General features: G+C 36.6%; 1 protein-coding gene across 6 annotated transcripts in view; it reads right to left on the bottom strand.

Annotated features, from left to right (window-relative positions):
• The window catches only part of LOC123579252 (cadherin-8), a 366,323-nt gene that overhangs the window by 18,874 nt on the left and 333,642 nt on the right, over positions 1–13,807 (bottom strand). The window contains exon 1 of one of the 6 annotated variants that reach the window (XM_045442969.1): positions 9,954–10,426. The exons of the other annotated variants lie outside the window; for them this stretch is intronic. Within the exon in view, the coding sequence (XP_045298925.1) occupies positions 9,954–10,110 (157 nt within the window). The 5' untranslated portion in view covers positions 10,111–10,426. Of the gene's footprint in view, positions 1–9,953; positions 10,427–13,807 lie in introns of those variants that run through there. 6 annotated transcript variants of the gene reach the window in all.

Here is a 13,807-nt window from a genome sequence, read left to right on the forward strand (position 1 = left end):
GCCCAAACCCTTAGAGGCTCCACTGGGGAAGCTATTATGCTCTGGGTTCTGTAATCCAGCAGGGGTAGCAGCTGATAGCAATTTTCCTGCATAATTCCTTCTTTTCTGGCTTAGTGGTAAAATAACTGCTAAAAAAAGGAGGGAAAGATGCAAGAAAATGTGGCATCCTACAGCGAGCTGAAGTCCAGTGTTTGTCCTTGAATCACTTTAAAGTTTAATATGTTATATTAAAACAGCTTGGCTAAACATATATCTTTGGGCAGAAGTCTTAATATATAGTGAAGGCAAGAGTACGGAAGGCAGTTATGTAGATAAAATTATCATGCAAGCAGTGGTCACATTATCATTCCTCCCAGGTTGCTGAGAATGGCACGTGCTTTTGAATCTTAAAATCCACATCCTGTATGGTATTGGAAATAGTACTGTTTTGATCATACAAAAATGACTTTACATTAAAGGTCAAACTGATTTGCTTTTCCTCAAATTCACCCACATATTAACAGGTTAAAATACAGATGGAAGGAGCAGAAATAAAATGATTGAAGAAGAAGATACCTGTGTAGGTCACCCTTATGACTGAAATAGAAATCACATCAAACTCATTCAAACTCTTTTTATTGAAAATGTAATCTGATAAAATTCCCTATTGTTATACACTATAGAGAAATTTGAATACATTTTGAAGTCATGCATGATTTCATTTTAATACTTTCTTTGAAAATAAAAGGGATTTTTTTGATGAGTCTTTTAAAATATTCTCAAGATGTTATTTGATTTTCCAAGCTTGCCAACCCCCGTTGACAATGGATGCGTAGTATTTTCTGGTACTGGGCAGTGATATAAAGATCCCTACTATCAAATACTCCACATTCTGGCACCATATAGCTGTGCTTAACAAATAGAAATTTAGGGGGAGTTCTTCCATTTTCAACATTCTAAATCCTGAATAGCTTATCTTAAGGTATAATTCCTTTAGGGTGTGTATTTCAGAATTTTTTCTGAATATCTTATCAGATAATATTCAGGCTCTGGAATCATTCCTAATTGTGTTTGCACCCCAATTTCATTACTTACCTGGTTGCATTTTAAAATAATTTCCCCATGGTCAGAGCAAATACTTTTATTGTACCCAAATTATTAATTACAAAACCAAGAGTCAGAAGGTCTTTGAGGAGCAAATGTGTTTTTCTTCCTGAGGTGTATAACAAAACTTAAAATAACAGTGGTTTTCATTAGTATATGTAAAGCTATCAGTTACCTTAACTTTGAAATTAAGTGAAGACCTATAATCTTTTAAGAATATTTGGATTTCATAGTTTTATACTTTATAAGGAATTTCTGTTTGAAAACCTCCAAGTTGGAATATAAAGTAAAGAACTGAGAAAATAAAGGTTAAGGAGTAAGACTTCAGGATGCACATTGAGGAAGAGTTTCCAGAATGGAATATGATGAGGTTCTTATAGAATCCAGATGCAGTATGAAGTGATTTCTAAGGAAAACTTCCACTTAATTACTATAAAAAATCAGTCATCGGTTTTAGTAATCCAGATTTCGATTTAAAACTTTATCTTAATCAAAAGGAAGCCCAGTGAACTCACAGAAAAATCCAAAAAAGCCAAAAACCACTAGGAAATTGCTACAGTTCAGAGCTACGTTTAGAAAATCCATTGATGACAATTCCTAAAGAGAAGACTGTCCAATGAAAGTTTATATCTTACATCGCCCGTATCTAGTATTAGATCGTGTACACAGTAGGTGATGTTAAATTGCATAGTTCTTCTATTTTATCTTTAACTTTTTTAGCCCAAGATCATTGGTACCATTTGAAAGATTTCTATCTCTGTTTTTGTCTTGAGGCCTCTTCCTTCCTTAGAGTATTTTCTCATGTATGTGTTTCTACTCACTGGGAACACAAATATTTCAACAATTAAGGAGAAAATTTGAGAGTTCTCTAGGAAGCTTGGTCTATGTCATTTTAGGATGCATTTTATCCATCAGTAAATAGCTCACTTCTTTCTTTAAAATGGTCTGGTTCATGCAAATTTTCTCTCTCCAACTGTGAATCAAGATTGTTCTAAGAAGAATATACAACATATCCCCTACTTTCAAATGGAATATTTTTATTATACATTTCTTTGATGGTGCTCACCTTGCATTGCTATCTATTCTTGTTGTTATTGTACCAAATGAACAGCTTTGACAAGTATAACTCATTTATGTAAAAATTTTATTCTTTCTTACCTAGGAATATTTAACTCACCTGGATCATTGTCCTTGGAAAAAATTTGGTGCACATTCTACAACATTATTGGTGAGTCTTAATGATGAGACATCTCATTTTAATATTTAAAAAGTACTATTCAGTGTCATTTGAAAGCTCCCAACTTGAGAAAAGTCCAAGGAGAGACTAATAGTCTCACTGAACTGAAGACACAAAGATGGGTTTTGGATTTGTAGGAGTAAGTACCAGAGAAAAAGAATGTATGCAAAGAGAGAGGTAAGGAAAGTGATAAAAAGGGGAAAATTTTGGAAAAAAAATATTATGAAAACTTTTCATTTAAGAAAGCTGTAATATTAGCTATATTAATATACTAAGCAAAGTGGAATGCATGTTAGTATCAATCAAAATAAATTTTAGAACAATGAAAATTATCAGTTATAAAGAGGGCTATTTCATAGGAATGAATATGTCAATTCAGTAAGAAGGTTTAATATGTGATGGTCAAATATACCTTTCAAAAATACATAAGACAGACAGAGACCCACCCGCTGAGGTAGGCAGCTGTCAGTTGAGCTCCCCTGCTCTCACATCCCCAGAGAGTACTTTCACTTTAATAAACTTTCCTACTTGTACCACTGGGGGAAAAAAAATACCTAAGACAAAAAGTGATGGAATTGAAAGTAGCAACAGACAATTCCATAATACTTTGCAATTTCAACACTCCTTTCTCAAGTAATCGATACAACAAATAGGAAGAAAACAGTAAGGTGACAGAATACCTGAACCTGATGGTTTTAGTCTATAAACTGATGTAAATTATTTGTCATTTAAATTATTTGTCAGAAAATTCCACCCAACAATAGGAGAAAACATACATATATAAATATAAATATATATGTGTGTGTATATATATACAAACAAAACCATATATATGTGTGTGTGTGCATACATATATATATAAACAAACAAAGAAAACCATATATATATATATATATATATGGGTTTTTTGTTTTTGTTTTTGTTTCTGTTTTCCTCTAAGGTACAGGGACTGTTCACCACGATAGACTACATTCTGGGCCATAAAAAGTTCCAATGCAAAAGAGTTGAAATAAACAAGTTATGTTCCCTGATTCAAAATAATTAAATTAGAATACCTTAACAAGAAAATTATGCCATGAGTCAAAGAAGAAATCACAAGGGTCATTAGAAACTGTATTTGGAACTGAATGAGAATGTAAACACAACCCATTAAAATTTTGTGGGATGGAGCTAAAGAGCTATTTAAGAGAAATATAAGATGTTAAATACTTGTATTAGACATAAACAAAGTCTTAAAATCAGTGACTTAAACTTCCACCTTAAGAAACTTGAAAAAGAGCAAGTTAAGTCCAAATAAATAAATGAAAGAGTTTAACAAAGGTAAGTATCAATGAAAGAGTAAATTAAAACATATACAAGCCATTCATAAAATGAAATATTGTTTACTGCTAAAGATCAATGAAACTTATAAAACTTTAACTAGACTAATTAGGAAGTAAAAGAAAACACAAATTACATATTAGAGGTATGAAGTGAGGCAGTGATATGAACAATTTAATAACAATGCTTGCTTTAACTAAGATGAATTGTACAAGTTTCCTGACATGCAAAAGTGCCTAAACCACCTCAAGAAGGAACAGAAATTTGGAATAGCCTTATATCAATTAAAGAAACTATACTAATAATTAAAAAGCTTACTGTAAAGAAAACCACAATCCCAGATGGCTTCACTAGTGAATTCTACCATACTCTTTAGGAAGATATTATGCCAATTCTACACAAGTCTTCCATAAAATAGAAAAGGAGGAAACATTTCCCAGTTCATTTTATGAGACTAGCATTATCCTGATACTTAAACCAGGCAAAACTATTGCAAACATATGCAGACACTTCACACATCAAATGTCCCCAGCGGTATGAAGTTAAATGTCTTACAACCAGCTTTTCTGAGACAGGGAGAAAGACACTGATAGGTAGCATTTGCCAATTTTTGTGTTGTAGATACGATACCTCAACTATGGTTGATTTCAAGCTAACAACCTAGTATTAACCAGCTCCCCAAATTCCTGAAATCTTAAAAATCAGGTCTCATGAACTACTTACAAAGAGGAGCAGCAGAGCACCAAATATCTTTTAATTAACCTATGGGGGAAAATTCTTAAGAACATTTTAGCAATTTGAATACAGCAATACGAAAAAATGATTCTGACACTACCTAGTGGTATTTCTCCTAAGAATATGGTTTTGTTTTTCTCTTAACTTTGAAAGTCAGTTGCCAGATTGATAGGATAAAGGAGGAAAACTACATGATCATTTCAGTAGATGAATTTGATAAAATTCAACACTCATTCATGATAAAAAAAAAAAAAAAAAAACTCAGCTAACGGTGAGTAGGAGATTCTCCTCAACCTAATGAAGGCTATCTTATAAAAACTTGGAATTAACACCTTACGTAATGTTGAAAAATATGAATACTTTTTCCCAACCATCAGCAACAACCAAGGTTGTATTCTTTTGTTTTCAACATTCTGCTACAGGCTCTAAACAGAAAAAAATAAGGCACGAGAAAGAAATTAAAGATTGTAAAAGAAGAAGAAACCTGCTTTATTCACTAACAACATAATACTGAACACAAAAAACTCTAATTGGTATGTAGAACATTTTCATAGCCCCACAAAGTGCCCTTATTGTCTGGTGGCATGTGTGTGCAAGGGATTGACTGTAAAGAGAGATGAAGGGACTTTGTGGGGTGATGGAAATGTGATAGTGATAGAGGTGCATGCATTTGTGAAACTTTTCACCTGTGCTCTTAAAACGAGTATTTGTTGCAGGTCAATTATATCTCAAGAAAGATTTAAGAATTTCCCAATTCATTTGATTTACATCTGCCTCCCCTGCACTTAGTTTTGCTTCAGGAGTGGAAGGTAGCCTTCCCAAAGTGGGGTATTTAGTTCTCTTCTCTCTCTGTCCTTCTAATTCCTTTTCTAGTCACATATCTGCTGTATCTGATTGTGACAGCTCCATGATCTGCCCACGGACACATGGGTCAAGGGAAAGGGTAAAATTTCACATGGCTGATACAGCTATAATCTGTTACTGGTGCCCTATGAGAGGGAGATAGAAAGTGCTGGTACTTTTGTTTATTGGGATTTTTCATGTGTTCCTCATAGACTCTAGCACTGGCAGCCCCTCTGACTTGAACTCATGTGATTAAAATGGTGCCTTCTAAAGTTCCCAAACGGAACTCTTAGAATTACCCTATTTGGGTCCTTCTGTCCACCCAGGAGTTGGAGTTCTTTTAAGATGATCCCACATTCACCTGCCACTTTATACAATTTGGAAAATGGGACCAGATATCAGTGGATAAATTGAAAACACCCCCAATCCTGGAATATTAAAATGTTTTTGGTTTTCGAAATGTAGTTCGGGATGGCATTTAAGCCTCTATATCATTACATCTGTCTATTACTTTGAGGTGATAGAACTGATTTAAAATTAGATGGGGGTGACTGTTGTGTACCTCTGTAGATTTACTAAAAATTATTGAATTGTACTATAAAATAGGTGGGTTATATGAAATGTATGTTGTATTTCAAAAATCTATTTAAAATTGTGAAAAAGAAAAAGAATATGCTCACATTTGTATTAGCATTCACATAGGAGAGCCACATGTGCTATCTCTTTGAAGATTGATGAATAGTCGCAAAGTCATTTGTGACCCTAATGCCTATCTACAAAATGTTCCTTTGAGTAACACTGTGCATAGATTGACAGCTGACAATATTTGGCTCCTAAAATTAGGAAAATTCCAGGTGGTAACCTGGATGATCTACCAGTATGCGTCATGTCTTGCAAAAACTGTAGAAACCTCCGCTGAATCTCTGGGAACATAATCTCTCCAAGTAAAGGATAAGCTCCTAAAATATTCCATATTAAAAAAAAATTGATATTCACAGAATTCAATAAGTAGATTCTGCTGTTTAACTTGCCCTTCTATAACAAAAAGGAGCTTATTCAGTCTTTTTTTTTTTTTTTAAGCTTGTGAAAAGTGAAATCTAAGCCAATCTTCTGAAGAGTTCGAGCATTTTCCTTTTACAAGAAGCCATTTAAGACCAAAAACAATTTCTGTGGACGTTTAACAGCTCATTAGTTTTTAGTGATCTGAAGCAATGAGAGTTTATTTATTAGGAAAAAGTAACTTTATTTTTTAATTTGAGATGGAAAATATTAAAAACCTAAGGATAAGTGAAACTGGTTCCAAAAGACTCCCAAGAGATGTCATATGTGGATTTGCTGGTAATTGCTCTGCATTCTTACTTTTAAACATGCATTTGCCAGGATCTCCATACCCACCACAGAAGGTAGAAGTGATACTTAAATTCTTGTGTTGCTTTTGTTACCATGTTTTTACATTTGAACATTTTTCACATTTTAAAAATTTCCTCTTACAGTATCTCCACTTAAATCCTCCAGTTCATCACAATTGTGGTATTTTTTTCCTTGATTATTCTTCTCTTTTCCTGCAATGCTTATATTAAAGACAACGGCATTGAAAGAAAAATACAACAGATATGTTTTTCATGTACATTTCTTTCAATGTAAATTCTCATTCCTGTCCAATAAGCCAATAGAACATCTGTAATTATCCTACTTAACTTTTGGAACAATAATTGCTTATCCCTGTACAGGCTGAAATGGGAGTTTTGCCCAGTGACAATTAAAAGTGAAAGTAAGTTAACATTTGCCAGTAATAACTAGTCTATATTAAGCTATTCAATCTATATACAGTATACAAAAGGCTGTTACATTAAAAAACAGCCTATATAGCATATACTAAAATATTTATGGGGGCTCTTGGGTGGGTCAGTCAGTTGAGTGTCTGACTTTAGCTCAGGTCACGATCTCACAGTTCATGAGTTCGAGCCCTGTATCAGGCTCTCTGCTGTCAGCAAAGAGCCCCCTTCGGATCCTCTGTCCTCCTCCCTCTCTATACCTTCCCTGCTCACATGCTGTCTCTCAAAATTAAATAAGCATTTAAAAATATATATATTATTGATGAATGCTATCATACATGGGACTTGCTTCAAAGAAATAGAAGTGGGGAAAGTGGTAAGGAAATAAATGAAATAAGCTTGTGCATAAGGCGGCAATTATTGAAATTTAAGATATGGGTATGCAGAGAGCAATAAGATGATTTATTTTATAAGCTTTTAATATTTTCCATAATGAAACATTGAAAAATAACCTAGGCAGTTATTTTCTAACTACATCTTTGTTTATTAGCTCTGCGGACTTAGACAAGATATTCTACTACCTTGAGTCTTTATTCTCTTAATTGAATGATGGAACAATAACACACAACCTGTTGGACTATTACAAAGATTAGAGATCATACTATAGATGTAAAAAATAGAGCACAGGACAAAACCTAAAGTCAGTGAATGGTACCCATGATTTAATTCATGGACCTTTGGAAGGAATCATTTATACTTTTAAATGAGAATCAGATGATATAATGTTTGTATATCCTCATGTATATACATGTACATAATTTGGATTTCCATCTCTCTTTGGCATGCTCTAAACAGACAATCAAACATTGTCTGAGCAGCATTTTAAAAGACATGGGCCCTTAGAAGATTCACTAGTTGGGTTTTTTAAAAGTATTAATGGACATTGGGGACATTATTTTTTCAGAGGTATTGGCTCTAGATATTATTCATTCCATCATGCATTCATTCATATCTTTGTTGCGTTCAGTCCCAAACTTCTGGCTGTGCTCGCGTTAAGGATCTTAGAGATAGAAAGGTTTTGAAATCCACTTGATCTTGCTGCATAGGTGCAATTTCTCTGCAAAAGGCATTATTTCAGTCACCCTCCTCCACCATGAGGTAGGATAGACCCTGCAATTGGTAATTCTAGAAAAGCCAGTAAAGCAAAGAGTCAAGTGATCTTTGAGGATACCTTCCCTCCAGGACTAGATCACCACCGCACCGTTGGTGTTCAGCAGAGACAGTGCCTGTCGTCATGGAATTGTTATCTTTTCTGTTGTCCATTCCTCCTACTTCCCCACAAATACATGACAGTGCTGGGAGACTAAGCAATAACACCTTCAGAATTTGAGATCAGTTGTACATTCTTGCCTTTCAGGTTTAAAATGGAACTAAAACCAGTAACAGATTATTGCAATGTGATAATAAAGTGTATAAATCATGATGTTGCTAAATCTCAGGTGATTCACTCTCCTCCATTTTCCAGGTGTTTATTGTGAAGAACTCTATGAAAGTGTTTCCATGGTCTAGGCATTATAGATAGAGCAATAAAAAGGTTCAGATGCTTTCATGGAACTTCTAATCTAGAGGCAGACACAGTGAAACAACAACCATAATGACAAATGCAGAAGTCACACGTATTTCTTTAATTATAATTGTTCCATGTGTTAGGTAATAAGGGAGCCAGGTTACATTGAGGGGCTATAGCAACAGGCCTTACAACCTATGTGAAATCTAATGCATCAGTCAGACAGGGGCAGTTATCTGACTGCTTGCATTTACATTGATTTCCTGACAGTCAATTGCTCTGCTCTTTGCCTCAGGAGGTGCTGACCTAACAGATCCTGTGTCATCCAGAATTTGGCTGGGTTCAGCTAATGGGGAGTCAGTAGCTGGTGACGGGAGGGTTGGAGAAAAGAACTCCCAAGTTATTCATCTCTCTTCGCTAGCTCAAGGTGGCATTTCTAGCAACAGCTGAACCTCCTCAGTGGCTTCAGTCTTCCATCCCTTCCTATGGCTCCTTTTGCATTTCTAACTTTTCTGGGAAACACTAGACACTGAGTTCCAGTAATTCTGCATCTTCCCTTTGTCTCTCAGCTTCTTGGTTGCAATAACTTTCCCCTGTTGCCAAAATTTAAGTTGTCTCCCATCATCTCTGTCACCATTGCCTTGTGTTAAATTTCCTGTTTTAAATACTGAGAGTGGCTTCTGTTTTGGTGATACATGGTCAATACACAGTTTTGAATTGGAAACAGAACTTGAAAACAAAGGACTTGTTTTGTCTAGCATCTAAAAAGGGTCTATCTGGGGAAAAAAAAAAAACACAAAACAAGGGCAACCCTTATCTAGCTTAGTTTGGACAGTAGAACCGGGTGCAAGGGCTTGGCCAGTGAGGTATTACAGAAGGTGAAAAATGCTATGGAAGAAAACAAAGCAGGTCTGGGGAACTGAGGAGCTCAGTAGAGAAGAGCATGCTCAGTGAAGGCAACATTTGAGCGAGTTGAGGCAGATGATGAGGGAGTCAATCACTTAGATAGCTGAGTCAGGAGGGGGGAGAGGACAATGTGTCCAGAGAGGGGATAGTAAATTCAATGACCCTCAGGCGGGCATGCCTGTGATAAGTTCATTGAGCTGAAAAGGAAGGATGTCACTGTGGCTCTGGCTTGTCTGGAGTGATGTGAATCAGAGTATAAGATCAAAGAGATAAAGAAGGGAACTTACATTTTTTACATAGTTTCTATCAGAATTTTTACAACCCTGAAATTTGTTTCCTTATATATAATGTGGTAATAATATAACTAACTTTACATTCTAATAGTGAGGATGACATTACATAAGGTGTACGAAGTGCTTACCAGGGACCAGACACATATAAAGAGGTCTATCATTATTACTATTGCTGTGTTGTTTCTATTACTTACCTTCCCTGTGTTTTCTCTTCCCTCGGCGGAGATGATGAGTCTGTCTCCCTTGCTCCGCACACATTTCCCTTAGAGGATGATTTTTGGCTTTTAGAATCAGTTGCTCTAAACCAAAAGCAGAAGTTGCTCCCTCACCTGAGAAAGAAGCTAGCTTCATTAATTTCTACTGTGTTCAGTGGAGTCAAATGGTAAATTCCTTTGAGGGAAGGGGTTATGTCTTAAATGACTTCGTATCTGAATATTCTAACACTGAGGCTGTAGTAAAGCTTTAATGTTTGCGGAATGAAAGATGAATGCTCTCATCCTCCCAGATTATTTAACTTGGGGCAATGAACATGAAGATGCCAGCCTTTGCTTACGCATCACTGAAGCAAAGAAGTCTTATTCACATTGGGATATTTCTGTGTCTTTGAATCTGATTCCTCAAAGCCAACGTAAAGCACATCTATCAACACCAGGATGATCTGAATGCTTAGATAATTATTCAAATAATGATCGCTATTCATGCAGGAATGCATCCATTCTTTGCACTCCATTCTTAGGACAGCAGGATTTTTTGTTTGCCCGAATCACTCATTTGACAAATTTATTAGTCATCTACTCTGTACGGGGCACCTTTCCCAGTACTGATTGCCTCAACTCTCCATTTGATTTTGCCTGTGAAAATAAAACCAAAGAGATACTGGAAATCTACTTTCTAATTCCAAAGTTCTTATTTAAAAAAAAATCAGCAGTTGGTTTGTGTTCAAGTGTTACTTTGTAAATGCCCCTCATCTGGTTCCTTTAATTCTGGGGCACTCTCTTTATTATGTTCACATCACTAGATACTCCTGCTGTGTAACCTTCCACCTACCTACCTCGAGTCTATCTCTGTCTTCTGTGGGCTTTTAAGCTCTTTGCAGAAAGATCAAATCATTAATGGTATTAAAGATGTCGCAGTAAAATTGTTATCTATGCTGGAAATGTTACGCGAGTAAAGAAAGGGAGAAATTTTTAATTGGAAGTCTTGCAGCTGGAAACCTCCACAAGGCTGGGGTTTTGTGTTTCTTTATATTTACTAGCGTTAATGCATTGTAGGTTAGGCAGAATGTGCTCGGAAATTACAAGGACATTTCCACATATGCGTATGTGTCCTTTTGAGGTTTGAAAGTGGAATCTATGTTTAACCAGATAGCTTTTGAAATAAGGGGGGATGAAATGTTTGTGACAAGGCAGTTTTGAAGAAGGCAGTTACCTGGGGGATCCTAGGTATAGGATCCTATAGAGCAACTCCTCAGCTTCCTAACCACATAGTTGGATGCAAATTACAATCTTTTCCCCCTCAGTACCTTACACATTAAAATGATATTGATACTTTCCTTAAATATTGGGGTAGTTTAAATGAACCATGTAATAGTATACCTGGCTTATAATGGACTCATTTTAGTCTGGCTTACTTTCCCTCTTCCTTTCATGCCACAACAAAAAAGCAATGAAGCCTGATTGCTAGTGAAATTTGGCAATTCTCAGTCCTCATCCCATTTTAAAGCCAAAAAAACGTCAGTCACAAATTTCATAGCGTTCATAAAGGTCATTTCCTTATTTAATACTCACAGTACATATATAGATTGTATCCAGCCTTCTTCACTATAAATGAAGCTGTGATCATCACATATGCCCATTTTACAGATCAGGATTCAGGCTCAGACAGTCTAAATAACTTCCTAAAACTTCTTCTGTTCTTTGGCAGTAGCACTGAGCAGCTGGGATTCCCTTAGCTTTGTCATGGTTCTCCTGAATTTAGAGGACATTATGAAGGCTTTGATGATTGTCATGAAGAGGAGGCTCTCACTTTAAACTCCCTACAAGATGATTTCATACTTACAACCCCATTAGTTCTCACACAGACCTTCCCACCAGGGGTTGTTATCCTAATTCTACGGTGTAAAAAATACTTATTAACAGAATGGTTTCCTTGTGTATTCTGGAGCCAGGCCATTTGGGTTTGACCCTGGCTTTGCATATATCAACCAAGCGCTTCGGGTAAGTTGCTTAACCTTTACGTGAGTCAGTTTTCTCATCTGTGGAATGGAGAAATAACAGCCCTAGCATAAGTGAATTCTAGTGATTTTTACTGAGTGTGTATAACCAATAAGCTAGGAACTTTAGTGGGTTCTTTCTAACCTTCATCTCATTTGGCTATATCATATTTGTTTTTATCATGCAACATTGCAAGCCGTTCCCATATGTTACAGTGAGGAAAATCATCAGTCCCTTTTGGCAAACGGGGCTACTAACAGCTTGTTAAATGGGTACAGAGGGCATTACATTCATGTCTCTCTGTCCCAAAAATGGTGTTCCAAACAGTTTGAAATCTCTTAGCAGAAGGAACTTCTAACCTGCTGGAACAGGGAAGGAAAAGCAAGGAGGAGACCTGCCTACTTGTGTTTACTTATTCCTTTCATGTGTCACATGCCAGCATCACCTCCATCATGCCAACCTCTCTGCCAGAGCAACTAATTTACATCCCGTTCGTTCAGGTCAGATGAAAGCCAAGCATGTAATTAGTGCATATGTGCCCTTGGAAACTCTACTGAACGACCTCAGCTTTATAAGGACTCAAGACATGTAGCAATTCTCTCTGTGCCCCTAACCTCCTGCAGGGCCCAAACTTGCCTGCAAAGCAGTTTGTTTTCAAAGGAGTTTAAAAAGGAAGAGTTTTGCTCTTTTTTTGAGTGCTTCTTTTTTCGTGTTGTTGTTGGGCCATCAAGCAGTGGGGGGAAATGCAATGCACTCAGCTGTCTGGGATAACCCCGAACACAGCAGTCCTGAGGTCTGAAAGTAACTGTTAGTATTCCCTTGTGGTTTGGGATTCTGCAGAATGATCCCATTGAGGTGGCAGTGGGGATATTGAGATTTGAACAGCGTGAATTCCCTTCTACTCTCTCTCCAGCTAGGGAATACTCCATACTGAGGGACCTCAAGGTGATTGACTGAGAAAATGAAACCCATTTAAAGAGAGCATTTTACTTCTTTTTGCCTTTAGTGGATGGACCACCCTTAGCATCATTTCCAATGGTTCTTATCATCTTGAAAGTGAAATTTTCATAAGACTAAGATGTCCCAAACCCATTCTATACTTAGAATCAATTTTTCAGGGGTGCCTGGGTGGCTTAGTCAGTTAAACGTCCAACTTTGGCTCTTGAAGTTTGTGAGTTCAAGCCCTGCGTCGAGCTCTGTGCGGACAGCTCACAGAGCCTGGAGACTGCTTCAAGTTCTGTCTCCCTCTCTTTGTCCCTACCTGGCTTGTGTTCTCTCTCAATGTCTCTCAAAAATAAATAAACATTAAAAAAAAAGAAAAAGAAAAAAATTTTTCCATCAAAGCCCCTGCAGTAGGTTTGTGGGGTCTGAGTGGATCGAAGCATTACCTTCTGTTATCTTAAGTTACTTTTAAGTCCAAGTATTGCCTACCTCATCTCCCCCATGCCACCCACTTTGATGTCTTCAGTATCTAACAGTCTAACGTATAGCATCCCAGAGGCAAAAAACATAAGAGGGGGATAGGGCAGAGGGAGCTTTGTTGACACATGGGCTGGCAGATTGCTCCAAAATGTGAAGGTATGGCCCCCCTTCTTCATTTGACAGTTTAAGAAACTAGCATTGTCGCTGTTAACCAAAACACCATTTCTCAATGAACTGCTCAGGGCTTTAGAATCAAAGTGAATGATGATTGAATTGTAGGTCTTCTGTGATCTTGGAAAAGTCTCTTTACCACTCAAGTTTTTGTAAATATAAGGTAGAGCAAGTAACAACTCCTTTTTAGGACGGTTGTAAAGTTAAAAGTAGATAAGATATATAAAGTTCCTGGCTGGTAA

The sequence above is a fragment of the Leopardus geoffroyi genome, chromosome E2 (assembly GCF_018350155.1).
Source record: "Leopardus geoffroyi isolate Oge1 chromosome E2, O.geoffroyi_Oge1_pat1.0, whole genome shotgun sequence".
Lineage (NCBI taxonomy): Eukaryota > Metazoa > Chordata > Mammalia > Carnivora > Felidae > Leopardus > Leopardus geoffroyi.